Raw genomic sequence first — 18,762 nt, forward strand, 5'->3', positions numbered from 1 at the left:
TGTTGTTTATTTGAGATCTTTCCATTTTCTTAATATATGCATTTATTGGTATAAAATTCCCTCTCAGAACTGCATTTGCAGCAACCCATAGGTTTTGGTATGTTTTGTTTCCATTTTCATTTGTTTTGCTGTATTTTCTCATTTCTCTTTTGATTTCTTCTTTGACCCATTGGTGATTCTGGAGTGTGTTAATTTCCACATTTGTAGATTTTTCAGCATTCCTCTGTTGTTGATATCTAGTTCCATATTATTGTGGTTAGAAAAGATACTTGGTATGATTTCAGTCTTCTTAAATTTGCTGAGACATTTTTTTTGTCATATCATAGATCTATCCTGGAGAATGTTCTGTATGCACTTGAGAAGAATGTGTATTCTCCTTCTGTTGGATGGAATGTCTATAAATGCCCATTAGTTCAGTTCAGTCTAATGTATGGTTCAAACTCGACATTTCCTGGTATTTTCTGTCTAGATAATCTAACAATTGCTGAATGTGGGGTATTGGATCCCCCAACTATTGTATATTTTTCTATTTTTCCCTTCAGTTCTGTTACTATTGCTTAATATATTTAGGCGCTGTGATGTTGGATGCATATATATTTTATATTTTGTAGTTGTTTTTATCTTCCTGATGAATTGACCCCCTTATCATTAAATATTGACTTTCTTTCTTATTACTGTTTTTGGCTTAAAGTCTGTTTTGTCTGATATAAGTATAGCTATCCCTGCTCTTTTTTTTGCTTTCCACTTGCATGCAATATCTTTTTCTATCCCTTTACTTTGAGCTTATGTGTCTTTAAACCTGAAGTGGGTCTTTTGTGGGCAGCATATTGTTGGGTCTTGTGTGGCTTTTTTTTTTTTTTTTTTTTCAATCCATCTAGCCACTTTTTAGCTTTTGATTGGTGAATTCAATCCATTTACATTTAGTGTCAAGGACTTACTAATGTCATCCTACTAATTATTTTCTGGTTGTTTTGTATTTCCAATGTTTCCTTTCTGTCTGTTTCTGCACACCTTCGTAAATTTGTGATTTTTTTGCGGTGGTTCTCTCTGTTTCCCCCTTTTTAATCTACTCTAGGTTTTTGCTTTGTGATTCCCGTGAGGTTTACATAAGAACTCTCATAGATAAAACAGTCCATTTTAAGCTGATAGCAACTTAATTTTGATCAGCTATAAAATCTTCACTTATTGACTCCCCCTTTTAAAATTTTGTATGTCATTATTTAACTCTTTTATATTGTGTATGCAGTAACAAATTGTAGTATCTGTAATTATTTTAATACCTTTCCTTTGATCTTTACACTACAGTTAAATGATTAACATACCATCCTAGTACAGAGTTAGAGTTTTCTAAGTCTGACTATATATTTGCCTTAACCAGTATGTTGTCTATTTTCTTATGTTTTCATGTCACTGATTAGCATCTTTTCATTTCATATGGAGGAACTCCTTTCAGCATTTCTTGAAATGCAGATCTAGGATGATGAACTCCCTCTGCTTTTGTCTACAAAGATCTTTATTTTTCCTTCATATCTGAGGGGTAACTTGGCCTGAGAGAGCATTTTTGGCTGGCAGCGTTGTTTTTTTTTCCCAAAACTTTGAATATGTTATTCCACTCTCTCCTGGCCAATAAGGTTTCTGCTGAGAAATCTGCTGATAGCCTAATGAGGATTCCTTTGTAGATTATAGTCTTTTTTTCCTTTGGCTGCTTTTCGAATTCTTTATCTTTGATTTTTGATAGTTTTGTTATAAAGTGTCTTGAAGAAGGTCTTTTTTGCACTGAGAAAATAGGGTGATCTATTAACTTTGTGAATGTAGATTTCCAGTTCATTCCCTCCCCAGGTTTGGGAAGTTCTCAACTATTATTTCTTTAAATAAACTTTCTGTTCCCTTCTCCCTCTCCTCCTTCTGAAACCCCAATTATTCTGTTTGTTCTTTTGATGGAATCCTATAGGTCATATAGGTTTTCTTCACTCTTTTTCATTCTTTCTCCTTTTCTTTGTTCTCCTCTAACTGGATTATTTCAAATTCCCATCACCTAACGCACTTATTCTGTCTCCCCTTTGTTGGACTCCACTGCAGATGCTCTCTGCTGCATTTTTCATTTCATTCATTGAGTTATTCAGCTCCAGAATTTCTCCTTGATTCTTTTTTATAATTTCTATTTCTTTGGTAAATATCATTTTGAACCAGTGTTTTTCTTTTCATGATTTCATTGAATTGTCGTTCTGAGCTTTCTTATAGCTTGTTGAGTTTCTTCAAAACAGCTATTTTGAATTCTTTATCAACTAGATCACAAAATTCCATGACATTAAGCTTGGTTATTGGAGAATTATTATCTTTTAACGATGACATGGTTCCTTGATTTTTTATGTTCCTTGTAGTTTTGTGTTGCTGCTGTTGCATTTGAAGTAGCAGACACCTCCTCAAATCTTTGCTAGTTGTCTTCAAATGGGGCATTCTGTTTGTTGGTATTGTCATTAATTCTGCCTTTTTCTGGGTACCCTTGTTCCACTCTGCTTGTTCCCTTTTGTGGCAAACTTTTAAAACTTTTATATCTTTTTTGGTTCTTACAACTCACCAGACTGGCCACTGGCTTCTTTGTTTTCGAGAAGGTGATGCTACAGCCCAAGTTTCTGGCTTCTCCTTTGCCCACAGACCCTGGCCATTTCTCTGATCACACGCTCTGTCTACTGGAGCTTGCTTTTGCTGCTGCACTCAGGAGTCACGCACAAGATGCTGGCTGCAGAGTGGGGGAAAGTGTGAGCTTCTCTCTTAGGGCACTGGGGATGCCCATGGACCTGGTAAGGGAATCCCCAGGAGTGGCACTCCCAGAGGCTCATGGGTGGACTTCTTGCTGAGTTCAGTTAGCAGGAACTGCATCGCTTTAAAGACCTTTGATATTTTTATCTGCTTCTTTCCTGATCTCCTCCCTCTTGGCAGTCATGGAAGTCCTGCTTCAGTACTCTGGGTGCTGCTGGAGAGACAGGTTCTCCAGCTGCTTCCCACACCACTGGCTAGCTAGGTACTCACTCATTGCTCTCCTTGTCTCTTGTGAAAGAGGTCACCACTGTCAGATAGATCCTCTGTATGCAGTGATTCCTGGGGGGGGGGGGGCGGGGAGGGGGGGGTGCAGTGCTGAGAAAGTTCTTCTAGATCCACTGCATCCAAACTTTCTCCCTCTCCAATGACATGCTGGAATCTCCCCTAGGAAAGGCTGGATTTTTGCAATTTCTCTATCTTCTGTGGGTGTCTGCCCAGGTCAACACTCTCCAGGTTTTTTCCCAACTGTAGCCAGAAGGGTCAGGCAAGTTTATTGCCCCATGGGCTCCACAGCCCATATCAAGGTCTAACCCTAACCCTATTACCAGATGCAGAGGTGGGCAAGACCCCTTACCAGTCCCCTGGCATATGGTGCTGGTTCCCACAGCAACCACAGAGGTGCTTGTGTTCATGAAAGATGCCCTAATTCTTTGTTGAAAAAGGACAAAAGGAGGAACACCCTACACCACCATGATGCTGATATCACTTGTCTATGCCTCTTCTTGTCCTAAACATAATTTCCCTCCCATTCACGAGCAGTTTTCAAGAGTAGGCTTCTCGCATCTTCACTTCTTTATCATCTGTCGTTTTGAACCATCTCATCTTGTGTTCCACAGTCACTGTGAGGTTACCCTCTAGTTATTCTCTCATGGCGTCACCCTCATTCCTGCTTCCTGTCCGATGGCTTCCTTAACCATGTCAAATCTCTCTCATTGCTTGAAAAAAGTTACTCTCCTGTAACCTTTAACCCTGCAGACTGCTCTAGCCAAGAATTTTGTTTCTTCTGTAACTTTTTTTCCTGGTTTTAAAAGTTACGTTCATAGTAAAAATATGAAGGAAAAAAATGAATCATCCAAAATCAATGTTGGATCCTCTGGAATGCCTTTCTTCTCCAGCTAACCCCTGCTCACCTTTCAAGTTCAAGCTTACGTACAGGTTTTTTTAAGCCTTCCCTAATTCTTTCCCCTCCTGTTGTATGCTTTCTCTGTATCCTATAGTCCCATATTTTTTCTTCATTGCACCCAACTCTGGGTTATAATTAAAGTTGTACTTATTTGATTGATGCCCTCACTAGAATATAAGCTACATAGAGACAGGAAATATGTCTGTTCTGCTCATTATCATACACTTAGCATCTAACACAAATGCTGTAGGAGCTCAAGTATTTATTAAATGAATGAATAATATTTACACTGTGTCTTCTAAATTGCCTTAGCAGTCTATACCTCCAGTTATACTCTTTCCTGTTCCTGGAGGTAGGGATTTTTTATCATTGCAAGACTTTATTAAGACACAGACCGTCTTCATGGGGCTGTAGAACAGGAGGTATGTCATCAGGAACCTGGTTCGTGACTTTGAGCAGCTCTGGGTCTCGGCTTTCTCTCCAATATGAGGTTAAGGAGTTGGAGTAGATAAAGGTTTTCAAACTGCCCTGTAGAGCCATAGGGATCCTTAGGTAACTTTCCAGGGCTGCCTACTTGCAATGTCAGTTTAGAGGTTGTTGGAAGATTTTTAAGCTCTCAAATCTCAGACTCTGAAAGACTAAGCCTACCCTCAGAGAGGTCAAATTCTGGTGAAAACTGATTAATTTTTTTCTTGTCAGCTCCTAGGTTTCAAGGAGGACCTCTACTAAACATTTGCTAAATGCATATTGACTACAGGTCAGGTGCTGATGGGGGCCCTTACTTGGTAAGACAAAGCTCTTGTTTTTAGGTTGCTCTGTCCAACATGGGTAGTCATCAGCCACACGTGAATAAACTGTGGCTAGTCCGAACGGAGATGTGCTGAAAGCATGCAACACACACTGGGTTTTGAAGACTTAGTATAAAACAAGAATATAAAATGTCTCATTTTTATATTAATTAAATATTGAAATATTTTGGATATACTAGGTTAAGTAGGATATATTATTAAAATTAACCTGTTCCTTCTTAATACGGCTAAATATTTAATATGGTTATTTAATGGTTTAATATTTAGTATGGTTACTAGAAAATTTTAAATTTCTTAGGTACCTCACGTTACATAATTTCACTTGACAGCATTGTTTTATAGTTTATAATTTAGTGTGGTCGTAGTAGTTAAACTTCTGAGCACTTACATATCCTTTAAGACCTAGCCTCTCAGGTGTAATCCCTGGCCAGTACAAGCAGTATCACTTGGAAGCTTATGAGAAATGGCAGAGTCACCAGCTCCACACACCCCAGACCATCTAAGTCAGAGTCTGCATTTTAACTAGATCCGCAGGTGATTTGTGTGCACATGAACATTTGAGAGGCTCTGATCTAGATCACAGTAACAGGACTCTTGCTACCTCTCCTATTTTTGCTTCTCTAATCTCACTGGATCCAGGATTCTTAACCTGAGGGACCTGGATCCTTCTGAGGGGGCGGGGAGTCTACAGATGGGCCCTAGGACTCTGTAAAATACTGTAACTTTATGGATATTGTTCATGAAAGTGTCTGTTTTTATTTTCATCAGTAAAGCAGTGGTTATGAAAGGATGCCTTCATCAGCAACACTTGGGAACTTGTCGGCGATGAAAATGCTGGGGGTGGGGGCCAGCAGTGTTTGAACAAGGCCTCTTGTGATCCTGATGTCAAAAGTTTGAGAACCACTGAATTAGAGAGGGAGGCAAAGAAGAGGGTCGAGCTACTTACTACATTACAGTCTGGTCAGGAGGGTGACGCTGGCTTGAATTGAGATTGGCATCATGTGAATTGGTTGGAGGAGTGCAGTGATGCAAGGTGAGATGATGGATGTGATTCTAGATGTATTGAAATTGATGATATTGACTAATTTCAAATGTTCATTGAATAATTTTCTATCTATCTATCTTTATGTTCAGCCTAGCATAAGTTTACCCAGAAAAGGGGCTTTGTAGTCAAACAAACCTGAACTTGACAACTGGTAAAAGTAAATTCAACTTAAACAAATGTTTAAGTAAATTATTTTTAACACACTGATTTTATATAAAGTTAAACAGTCACCAATGGATTGCCCACAGTATATGATTACCATGTGATACAGTTGTGTTTGTTTTGGTCTAGGGGAATGGACTAAATCAACAACTTATTAAAGGCAGTTTTTTTTTAAATACATTTATTAACCAATGTTAACACATTAAATGAACCTATATATTGCTAGTCAGAGCAGCTTACAAAATGCCAGAATGCATCATAGAACTGGACAGCCACGATGAATAATTACAATGTGCATAGTGGCTAAGCTCAACACCTCGATATAGCTTTATGATTGCAGAAAATTTTTAATAATGATTCCTAAAACAATCAATTGTAATTTTACCTAAAACTTTTACAAAACCAGGCCACAATCTTTTTTTAATTTTGTTTTTTGTTTTTTTTTTTAACACACAGTTTTCACGCTGTAGTAACTTGGAAATGTGCAACCGTGTCAACGGAGACAAAAAAGCCAAAGTAACACGAATCTTACTTTCATGCAGCTATCGGTAAATAGTACACACTCTGGAATGATTTTACACCAAAAATAGTTCCACAATAACTTGCTCTCATAGGGGTGGATCGAAGTTTTAAAACTTGAAAAACAATCAATCAATCAGAGAAGGTTAAGTGTTCGTGGTTACGTCGTCTCGCTCAGACCACGGCACCGTGGCAACACTGACAAATCACACAGCAACAAGGAGGGACTGAGAATGCCGAGTCCCTGCGTAATCCAGGTACGGTGCTGAAATGGGGCTACTGGGCAGATCCTACAAGCCATTGGGCACCACTGGGCAGTAGCTTGTCGATTAACTTGTGTCACCACCATCTGTAACAGCATCAGGACTGGATGGATGATCATTTCACAGAAGGCTCTTTAGAGTGACCCTGACAAACCTGGAGAAAACTTTTTAAAAGGTTTTTCTCCTGATTCTCTCACTTACATGGTGTGTAATTAATTGCTTTAATAAATATCAAAGGTCTAAATAAATATTTACAAATTATTTCTCTAACCTTAAAAATAAATGATAAATGGGAATTTATTTTGACTTGGTCTAAGATCAGTCTTTGAAAAAACATAAATTGAGTTTTGTTTTTGTTTTTTGTAAAAAGTAATTTAAGTTTTCCTGGCTGTATTTTATATGTCTATGTATAAAAAAAATCATTATTCAACTATCGATCCATTCCTATTGGTAATGCTTCTTAATCCAGACATTCCGCAAAATACAGACTTTTTACAAATCACGGCATCTTTAATACAAGAAAATTAACATGCATTATTCTTCATTCTGTGTACAGTGGTGGAGTTCATTAGTAGGCAATGACCCACTACTACAAACATAACGGCTTCTGTGAAACTTAAGTGCTTTCTTTCCTTTCAGTATTAACTTACTTACTTACAATGTAAGAGGTGACACCAGATAATAGGCAATCAATCAATCAATCAGATGATATTTGGGGAGGGAAGGGAAGCATTAAAGAAATTTGTACGCCTCATCTATAATTTCATGTATGGATAAAGGTAGTTTTTGGCTTTTTATTTTATTTTTGTTTATTTTGTTACAAGCACTCATGTTAGGACAAAGATGAAATGTGCAAACTTTAAAATTTAAATATTCATTTTCTCTAAGATCCAGCTCAGTAAAAGATTACCCCAGTTCCCTGCAATTTTAAACTACAAGATCAAAGCTAATAATTTGTTATAAAAGTTATATATTGAAAAGAAATAATGAAAAACACAATTGGGAAATATTTAAGAAAAAATATGCAGGACTAGCACCTGCTGTGTCAACCCTGTTCCCTAAATTCAATCAATCATATACCCACTGGCATAACCAATAGATAATGCCTTTAAACAGTAAATTAAGCTGAACAAAACCAGCTCAACAAGGTTAAGAAATAAATTTCACATCAAGGTAGTATGCTTTATTTCTGAAACAGTTCTGTAGTTCTTACATTCAGATCTATTTTAAATGTTTCTTTGTTAAACTCACTCGTATTCACCTGCTGTTTTTTTAAAGATCTGTTGTTTAAAGGTTAAAATCTCTGTAAAACCTAAAAATGTTTTAAAATTTGCTGAAAATGCAACAAACTCTCAATTAAAATTTATTTAAAATAATACCCTCCACTGATGTTACTTTTACCCCCTGAAAAACTCCAGAGGAGCATTAACAAAAGATTTAACTACTGTGCAAAATTTCTTCACGAAAAGTGTTTAAAGGCTGGTGCAAAATGGGAAGCAAATTCTAAACAAGTTTGGCTTCTTGGAAACAAAAACCGCTGTGTCTGAGAAGAATAATCGTCAGTGATTCTCCAGAAAGAACCAGCCTTCATCTTTTCCGGCGACAGGTGCGCTTGTGTTCCGCATGCCAGTGCTCCTGCTGACACTTGATTGAGCAGTAGGATGTGTTCCAGCAGCAGTGGTACATGGCCTCCTCCTCACAGTTGTAGCACTGCAGGCAAGAAACCATAACCAGCAGTTAAACGTGGGATGAAATGCATAGGAAACTGGGTACAGTGATTGACTGACAGACTTTTGAAACTGTGCTTTTAAAGCTCTTTCTGGCTCAAGCTTAAACTAGTATCACCAAGAACATCAGAACATGTTTTCTGTCCTGAGCAGGATGGCAGGAAACAATGGGATGGATGACCGAGGCTCAGCACGCAGTCCTTTGTCAGCAAACTCAAGCTTACTTGGGCACAACATCAACTTTTTCATCTCCACTAGGTCATTCCCGTCAGGACACAAGCGTAAGTAATTTCTATTTTCTTAAAAAGGTCCTGAGATTCTGGAAAGATGACAGAGCAGAAGCACCAGGATCTCCCTTCCCACCTGGACAACAGCTGTACTGTAGAGTCTGTCTGAAGTAACTATTTTGGAACTCTGAAGTCTACTGAAGGCTTGAACAGCAAGTTATGGTTAATTTTGGCTCTTAGCACAGTAACAGCTACCTCTTCCCTATTCTCCACCCAAGCAGCTGTGAATGGAGCACCTTATGGGAGCCAGGGTGGGCAAAAAAGATGCTGCTTCTGGTCACAGAAATGGGCGGCCATTGCTGTTCCACCCCCCGCCCCCGCTGTCACAACTCCTCCAGCTGAAGTGACTTCCAGAAGAGTTAAAGGGCCACTGCCATTTTATTCCCCCTTTTGCAAGCCAGACATTCAAAATCAACTGCATATACAGGAGAAATCAGAAAGTGAATGTGCGTACCCAAGGAGAGGCTCAGAAAAGACCTAAGAAGACATTTAGTTTACACCTCAATCTGAGCTTTGGCACAGAAAGGGACAGCCTACAACAATCAAAGAAACAAAAACAGCAAACTATGAGGAGGAGAAAATGAGTTCCAGTTACCATATTACTAGATTCAAATGTCTAGTGTTCAACAAAAAACCACAAGGCATACAAAGAAGCAGGAAAGTATGACTATTCAAAGGAAAAAAAAAAAATCAACAGAAACTGGCCATGAAAAAGACCTACTGGTAGATATATTAGACAAAGACTTTAAAACAACTATTAAAGAAGGTCAAAGAACTAAAGGAAAATATGGAGAAAGTCAAGAAAATGATGTATGAACAACTGGAATCATCAATAAAAAGATAGATAGAAGCCAAAAAGAAAACGTGGAGCTGAGAAGTCATTAACTGAAGTGAAAAACTGACTTCAGGGATTCAAAGGCAGATTTGAGCAGAGAGAAGACAGGACAATGGAAATTAACAAGAGAGGTGAAAAGATTGGAGAGCAAACAGAGCCTAAAAAGACCTGTGGGACACCAGCCAATGGACCAAGATATGCATCATGGGAGTCCCAGAAGGAGGGGAGAGAGAAATGAGCAGAGAGAATACTGGGGAAGTTTTTAGCCAGTATTCCTTCAATCTGATGAAAGATATGAATATAAATATTCAGTAACTCCAAGTCAGATGAACTCAGAGAGCCACACTGAAACATGTTGTAACCAAACTTTTGAAACTCCTGAGAGCAGCAAGAAAGAGGGGAGCTGTCGCACACAAAGGATCATCAATATGTTATCAGCAGATTTCTCATCAGAAATTCTGGAGGCCAAAAGACCTGATATAGTCAGAGTGCTAAAAGAAGGAAAAAAACCTGTCAGTTAAGAATCCTATATGCAGCAAAACTCTCCTTTGTACCTGCAAGAAGTACTCAGGGGGTCCTGCAGGTGAAATGAAAGGACACTAGACAGTGACCTGGAGCCACGTGGAGAAACAGAAGATCTCAACTGTGGTAAACACATGGGCAATTATAAAAGCCAGTACTATGGCTTACAATGGCTTGTAACTACTTTTTCTTTTCTATGATTTAAGAAACCAAGATTTAAAGAAAAAAAGTTATTAGTATAAAAGCTAGTATTACTGTAAATTAGTTTGTAACCCCAAATCTTTTTTCTACATAAGTTAGGAGACTAATACATTTAAAAGAATTTTTAATTTATGTTTTTGGGCACACAATGTATGACGATGTAATCTTATAACATGAGCAATCAAAAAGGGTTGAGATGGAGCTGTAAAGGAACAGAGATTTTATATATGTTATTAAACTAAAATTGCTATAAATTCAAATTAGAGTCTCATAACTTTAGGCTGTTAAATGTAATTCCCGTGGTAACCACAAAGAAAACTGCTGTAGCATATAAACAAAAGGAAAGGAACTTAAACATTTCCCTACAAAAAATCAACTAAACACAAAAACAAGAATGCAGGAAATGAGGGTCAAAAAAGTTATGGGGCTTTAAATTTACACAGATTAAACTCTCCAATCAAAAGACACAGATTGGCAGAATGGATAAAAACATGTCTATAATATGCTGTCTAGAAGAGACTCACTTAAGACCTAAAGACACAAATGGGCTGAAAGTGAAAGGATGGAAAAAGATATTCCATGCAAATTGGAACCAAAAGAGAGCAAGGTAGCTATACTAATTTCACACAAAATAGACTTTAAATCAAAAAAAGGTTACAACAGACAAAGAAGGACACTATATATTAATAAAGGTTCAATACAGTAAGAAGACATAACAATTATAAATATTTACATACGTAATGACTAAAACATAAGAAGCAAAAACACACAGTTCTACAATAATAGAGACTTCAACATCCCACTCACACTAAGGGATAGAACCACCAGACATAGGTAAGGAAATGGAGGCCCTAACACAATAAACCAACTAGATCTAACAGATACACACAGAGCACTCTGCCCAACAACAAGAGCACACATTCTTCAAGTGCATGTGGGACACTTTACAAATTAAGTCTCAACATATTTTAAAAGGTAGATATCATACTAAGTATCTTTTTTGACCACAATGGGATAAAATAAGAAAGCAAAAACAAAAGTAAAACTGGAAAATTCAAAGTTGTGGAAATTTAAAAAAACACTTTTAAACAACCAATGGATCAAAGAAAAATTTAGGTTATGCAGTGAGGCAGTGCTCGGAGGGAAATTTATAGCTGTAATATCTACCTGAAGAAAGATCTCAGATCAGTAGCCAAAGAGTCCACCTTAAGGAATTAGTAAAAAAGCAAGCTAGAGCAGAAGTTAGCAGGAGGAAGAAAATAAATAAATAAATAAAGATTAGCACAGAGATCAACAAAATAGAGAAGAGGAAAATAATAAAGAAAAATCAACGAAACCAAAAGTTGGTTCTTCGAAAAGATGAACAAAAGTGATAAACCTTTAGCTAGATGGACCAAGAAGAAAAGAGAGGACTCAAGTTACTAAATGAAAAATAAAAGTGGGGATCTTACTACTGATTCTACAAAAATAAAAAAGATTGTAACAATGCACTATTAACAATTATACACAACAAACTGGATAACCTAGATGAAATGGACAAATTCCTACAAACCCAAAACCTACCAAGACTAAATCTTGAAAAAATCTGAATAGACCCATAACTAATAAGCAGATTGACCTATTAATCAAAAATCTCCCAATAAATAAAGCCCTGGACCTGATGGCTTCTCTAGTAAAGTCTACCAAACATTTAAAGAGCTGTCAAACCGTCTCATACTTTTCTCAAAGATGGAAGAGGAGGGAATATTTCCTAACTCACTCTGTGAGTCCAGCATAATCCTGATACCAAGCCAGACAAAGACACTACAAGAAAAGAAAACTACAGATCCACATGCCTTATGACCATTGAGATAAAATCCTCAACAAAATACTAGCAAATGGAATTCGGCAGCATATTAAAAGAATTACAGGGCTTCCCTGGTGGCGCAGTGGTTAAGAATCTGCCTGCCAATGCAGGGGACACGGGTTCGAGCCCTGGTCTGGGAAGATCCCACGTGCCGCAGAGCAACTAAGCCCGTGCGCCACAACTACTGAGCCTGCGCATCTGGAGCCTGTGCCCCGGAACAGGAGAGGCCGCGACGGTAAGAGGCCTGTGCACCGCGATGAAGAGTGGCCCCCGCTCGCCGCAACTGGAGAAAGCCCTCGCACAGAAATGAAGACCCAACACAGCCAAAAATAAATTAATTAATTAAAAAAAAAAAGAATTATACACCAATGATGTGATGCGACATATAAGAATCAATCAATGTAATACGCCACATCAACATAATGAAGGAAAAACCACATGGTCATCTCAGTCAATGAAGAAAAACATGTGACAAAATTCAGCACACGTTCATGATAAAAACACTCAACAAACGGGAACAGAAGGAAACTACCTACCTCCACATAATAAAAGCCACATATGAAAAACCCACAGCAAACAGCATACTCAAAGATCAGGAACAACGCCAAGATGCCCACTTTCACCACTTCTATTCAATATAGTACTGGAAGTCCTGGCCAGAGCACTTAGGCAAACCAAGAAATCAAAGGCATGCTAATTGTAAAGGAAGAAGTAAAATTATCTTTGCATATGATATGATCTTATATGTAGAAACCCTGAATACTCCAGAATGAAGTTGCTAGAACTAACAGATGAATTTGGCAAAGTAGCAGGATACAAAGTCGATATACTAAAATCAACTGCATTTCTATACACAAACAACAAACAATCTCAAGAGCAAATTATGAAAGCAATTCTATTTAAAACAGCCTAAAAAAGCCAAAATACTTAAGAATTAACTTAACCAAGGAGGTGAAAGACTTGTACAATGAGAGTTGAAAGAAATTAAAGACAACATAAATAAATGGAAACACATGCCATGTTCATGGATTGGAAGACTTAATATTGTTAAAATGTCAATACTACTGAAAGTGATCTGAAGATTCAATGCAATCCCTATCAAAATCCCAGTGACATTTTTATAGTAGAAATGGAAACACCCACCCAAATTTTCATATGGAACCTCAAGCGACCCCAAATAGCCAAAACAATCTTGAAAAAATAAAACAAATCTGGAGGAATTATACATCCTGATTTCAATACTTACTACAAAGCTACATTAATCCAACCTGTTAAGTACTGGCATAAAGACAGACATACAGACCAATGGAACAAAATAGAGAGCACAGAAATAAACATATATGGTCAATTGTTTTTTGATGAGGGTGCCAAGACCGTTTAATGGGGAACAGATAGTCTTTTCAACGAAGGATGCTGGAAAATCTGGATATCCACATACAAAAGAATGAAGTTGGACCCTTACTAACACCATATATAAAAATTAACTCAAAATGGGTCAAAGACATACATCTTACAATAAGATCTTAGAATTAAGACAGTAAATCTCTTAGAAGAAAATAAAGAACAAAAACTTCATGACACTGGATTTGGCAATGAATTTTTGGATATGACACCAAAGGCACAGTTAACAAAGAAAAAAATAGACAAATGGCACTTTATGAAAATTATCCACAGAATTAAAAAAGCAACCCACAGAATGGGAGAAAATATTTGCAAATCATGTATCTGAAAAGGGATTAATATCCAGAATATATGGAGAACTCCTAAGACTCAACTCAAAAAATGGGCAAAGGGCTTGAAGAGACATTTATCAAAGATACAGGAATGCCAATAATCACATGAAAAGATGCTCAACATCACCAGTCATTAGGGAAATGCAAAATCAAAACTACAGTGAAACACCACCTCACACCTATTTGTATGACTACTATCAAAATAAAACAAGAGTTGGTGGGGATGTAGAGAAATTGGAACCCTGGTGCACTGTCATGTGGGAATGTAAAATGGTACAACTGCTGTGGAAAACAGCATGGTGGTTCCTCAAAAAATTTAAAATATAATTACCATAGAACCACGCAATTCCACTCTGGGTATATGCCCAAAAGAACTGAAAGCAGGATCTCAAAGAGATATTTGTACACCCATGTTTATAGAAGCATTATTCACAATAGCTAAACCATGAAAGTAACCCAAGTGACCATCAGTGGGTAAATGGATAAGCAAAAACGTGTTATATACATGCACTGGACTACTATTCAGCCTTAAAAGGGGAGAAACTTCTGCAATATACTGCAACATGGATGAAACTCAGTGCCGTTATGCTAAGTTAAATCAGCCAGTCCTAAAAAGACTGTGTGATTCACTTATAAGAGGTGCCAACAGTAGTCACAGTCACAGACACAATGTAGAATGGTGGTTACCAGGGGCGGGGGGAGAGGAGAACAGGGAGTGACTGTTTAATAGGTAAAGAGCCTCAGTTTTACAGGGTGAAAGAAGTTATGGGAATAAGATGGCAGTGACGTTGCACAACCTGAGTGTATTTAATAGCACTGAACTGTAAACTTAAAAATGATTAAGATAGTAAATTTATTTTACCACAGTTTTTTAAAAAGGCTCTTTACCTCATATTTCTTTCCATTTACCACCCCCATTTTTCTGCTCCCCTTCTCAAACATCTTGGAAGAATTACCTACACTTGTTATTTCAGATTTTTCTCTTCCCCTCTTTTTTAAGCCCACTGCAGTCTTTCACCCGTGCCTTGCCACTGAATACGCTATTATCAAGGTCACTTATGGTCTAAAGCCAGTGGTTAATTCTCAGCCTTTATCTTATGGGGCAACGTCTGGAGAAGTTTTGATTGTCACCACTCGGGGGGCGGGGATAGAGGCTTAGCTGCTGCTAAACATCCTACAGTGCACAGGAGTGTCCCCGATTTTTTGGTCCAAATGTCAATAGTACTCTGGTATATTTCCTGTGATTTTACTATGTCAGCAATTGTGACTTCAGTGAGGTTACTATTTAAAAAGTGTGGATAGCATGTTTTAATTTTGGAAGTAGCTGTAATAGTCAGATTTGGGTTTGAATCTTAGATCTGTGCTAATTAATCAAGTGAGTTTAGACCAAGTTCATTTAACTTCTTAGTTTCCTCATCATCAAATAATACTTCAGGCAGCACCATCCCTTCTATTACTTAATGCATTCATCATTTTGTATTTCTGCCTTTCTTTGTGGATATATTTAAAAGATGTATCATTCTTAACTATGTTTCTCTTGATTGTATGCCATCTTAACATCCACTTTTTGGGTATCTGACATACCTACATACTCTCTTGTCCTACAGTACTGTACTGCTTCTTACAATAATGTAGGATTTAACTATAGTACAAGAATAACTATAATACAAGAATAATTCTAAATCTTTTACCAGTCTACTAGAAATGATATACGAGCAGAAGTAGCTTAGGAGGGTGAGTCCCAGCTCTACCAACCAGGTTTCTAGTCACTCTGTTTAATCTCATAAGCCTCAAATTCCTTATCTAAAAAAATGGGTATAAATAAAAGCAGTATGGTTTGGCATAAAAACAGACACATAGATTAATGGAACAGAATAGAGAGCCCAGAAATAAACCTATGCCAACATGGTCTATTAATTTATGACAAAGGAGCCAAGAGTATACAATGGGGAAAGGACAGTCTCTTCAATGAGTGGTATTGAGAAAAGTTGGGTAATGACATGCAAAAGAATGAAACTGGACTGCTATCTTACACCATACACAAAAATCAACTCAAAATGGATCAAAGCCTTTAACACAAGACCTGAAACTATAAAACTCCTAGAATAAAACATAGGGGGTGGGCTTCCCTGGTGGCGCAGTGGTTGGGAGTCTGCCTGCTAATGCAGGGGACGCGGGTTCGAGCCCTGGTCTGGGAAGATCCCACATGCCGCAGAGCGGCTGGGCCCGTGAGCCACAATTGCTGAGCCTGCGCGTCTGGAGCTGTGCTCCGCAACAGGAGGGGCCGCGATGGTGAGAGGCCCGCGCACCGTGATGAGGAGTGGCCCCCGCTTGCCACAACTAGAGAAGGCCCTAGCACAGAAACGAAGACCCAACATAGCAATCAATCAATCAATCAATTAATCAATAAAAAAAAAAAAAAATAAATCTTCAAATCATTATAAAAAAAAAAAAAAAAAAAAAAAAAAAAAAAAAAAAAAACATAGGGGGTAAACTCCTAGACATTGGTCTCGGCAATGATATTTTTTTTGTTTGACACCAAAAGCAAAGGCCACAAAAGTAAAAGTAAAAGTAAAAAGTGGGGCTACATCAAACTAAAAAGCTTCTGCACAGCAAAGAGAACCATCAACAAAATAAAACGGCAACCTTGGAATAGGAAAAAATATTTGCAAACCACATATCCCATAAGAGATTAATATCCAAAATACATAAAGAACTCATACAACTCAATGGAAAAAAACCTCCCAATAACCCAATCAAAAAATAGGCAGAGGACCTGAATTGATATTTTTCCAAAGAAGATATACAAATGGCCAACAGACACATAAAAACAGCTCAACATCACCAATCACCAGGGAAATGCTAATCAGTATCAGTGATATATCACCTCACACCTGTTAGAATGGCCATCGTAAAAAAAGACAAGTGTTGGTAAGGATGTGGAGAAAAGGAAACTCTTGTGCACTGTTGGTGGGAATGTAAATTGGTGCAGCCACGATGGAAAACAGTATGGAGGTTCCTCAAAAAGTTAAAAATAATACTACCATACTATCCAGCAATTCCATTTCTGGGTATTTACCCAAAGGAAATGAAAACAGGGTATCGAAAAGATATCTGTGCTCCAATGTTCACTGAAGCATATTCACAATAGGCAAGATATCTATATACAACCTACATGTCCATCAATGGATGAACGGATTAAGTAGACATAGTTTGTATGTATGTATATATATTACTACACACACACACACACACACACACACACACACACACACACACACACACACACACACACACACACACACACACACACTGGAAGGTTATTCAGCCACGAGCTGGGAAGGAAATGCTGCCATTTGTGACAACATGGATGGGCCTCAAGGGCATTATGCTAAGTAAAATAAGTCAAATATCGCATGGTATCATTTATATGTGGAATCAAATAAATAGGTATAATAATACCAACTTCAGCTATTTCATCAATGGTAAAACGTTATAAAAAGCAGTATTATAATTCTTTATTTTAGCCACCTCTTCCCATTTCCTTGATTCATGAGTAAACTTATGGGAACTTCCCCTTATAAGTCTAGTGTCTGTTTTCTAGCTTTCTCTCAACTTTGCATGAAGACAGAATTAAAGACATGGTGTTGGGGCATTCTGCTTGATAAGATCTTGAGCACACCTTAATAATTCCATCTAGTGATATTTATATTTCATCATTCATCTGTCTTTCCTTCTAAGTTATCTTCATATATTCTTCTAAGTTATATCTGTTTCTCTTTTCCTTCTTGTCAAATCTTCATCAAAATTTTTAAAATGTTTATTTTCCCTCATGAAACATTTACGTATATTTAAAGACTCTTTTCAGAATGTAGTCTGGATCAAATGAAGAATCACAAAACTTCATACAGTAATTCATCAAAATTAAAAGCAAGTTATGAGCTTTTGGGAACAAAACTTTGTCCACATAGCTCAGTCAGTTGGCAGAGAAACATCTGTATGCTCAGAAGCTGCTGATCTGGGCGGAAGATAGGAGTCACAAACAGGACATAATAAAAAATGAACATTTGTCAGTTTTCCAGTTAAGTTAGAGACCCGTGAGATGTTACTATCATAAAGTAAAAGTAATCGATTTCTTTACTAGAATCTAATGTATAAATGTTAAGTGCAGTAAAATCTGAAAATCCTTAGTTTGCTATTACGATACTTACATTTACAATTTTACAAGTTAGATATTACCTGTCAGGAGTTACCAGCAAAAGTCAGGGCCAGCCCACTTATCAAAATAAAATACTCGCATAGATGGAAAAGTTATATAAATCAGTTATACTAAATATGTTATGTCCCAAAGTATCATATTCTCAATTTAACAAAATAATCCTGAGCAATACTCAGTAATGTGGGATCTGGAGTTTAAAAAAAATCTTTTAAGTTAATTAAAGTTGACAATTTCACATCAGCTCTTATTTCAGGAGTAATTTTTGCATATGCCATATATATCTTTCTGAATTAATTTTCATCATACCTATGGTATATTTTTCAGAAATCAGATTCTAAGAAAATAGTGGTATTTACCCACTGCTTCTTCTTGGTCTGAGAAATTAGTTGTTTGTGCTGTGTTGCTAGCTTCTTGATTTCTTCTACAAATTCTTCTTTACACTTTTCCTTTACTTGCTTACATTTTCTGTCTATCTCACCCTGCATATTTGCTACAGCTTTATTTACAGCTTGTCTTTTTTCTTCTTCCATTTCAGAACGCAGCTGAAATGAAAAAAAAAGTTAACCCACAATATGTCAGCTCATAATTTACACAGACCATTAAGCAAAACCTTAATACATAGTTTCTACTTAACTGATGTACCTCTTCCCT

The 18,762-nt window shown here is 37.3% G+C and overlaps 1 protein-coding gene across 18 annotated transcripts in view; it reads right to left on the reverse strand.

Annotated features, from left to right (window-relative positions):
• Positions 1–7,898: 7,898 nt before the first annotated feature.
• Positions 7,899–18,762, reverse strand: part of ZMYND11 (zinc finger MYND-type containing 11) — a 130,321-nt gene continuing 119,457 nt past the window's right edge. For 17 of the 18 annotated variants that reach the window (XM_028162914.2, XM_007167476.3, XM_057543098.1 and 14 more), the window contains 2 exons: positions 18,468–18,653; positions 7,899–8,451 (listed from right to left, as the gene is read on the reverse strand). In XM_028162914.2, the coding sequence (XP_028018715.1) occupies positions 8,329–8,451; positions 18,468–18,653 (309 nt within the window). In that variant the 3' untranslated portion in view covers positions 7,899–8,328. The remainder of the gene's footprint in view (positions 8,452–18,467; positions 18,654–18,762) is intronic. The other variant, XM_057543095.1, reaches the window with a different exon arrangement.

This window comes from Balaenoptera acutorostrata, chromosome 3 (genome assembly GCF_949987535.1).
Source record: "Balaenoptera acutorostrata chromosome 3, mBalAcu1.1, whole genome shotgun sequence".
Classification (NCBI taxonomy): domain Eukaryota; kingdom Metazoa; phylum Chordata; class Mammalia; order Artiodactyla; family Balaenopteridae; genus Balaenoptera; species Balaenoptera acutorostrata.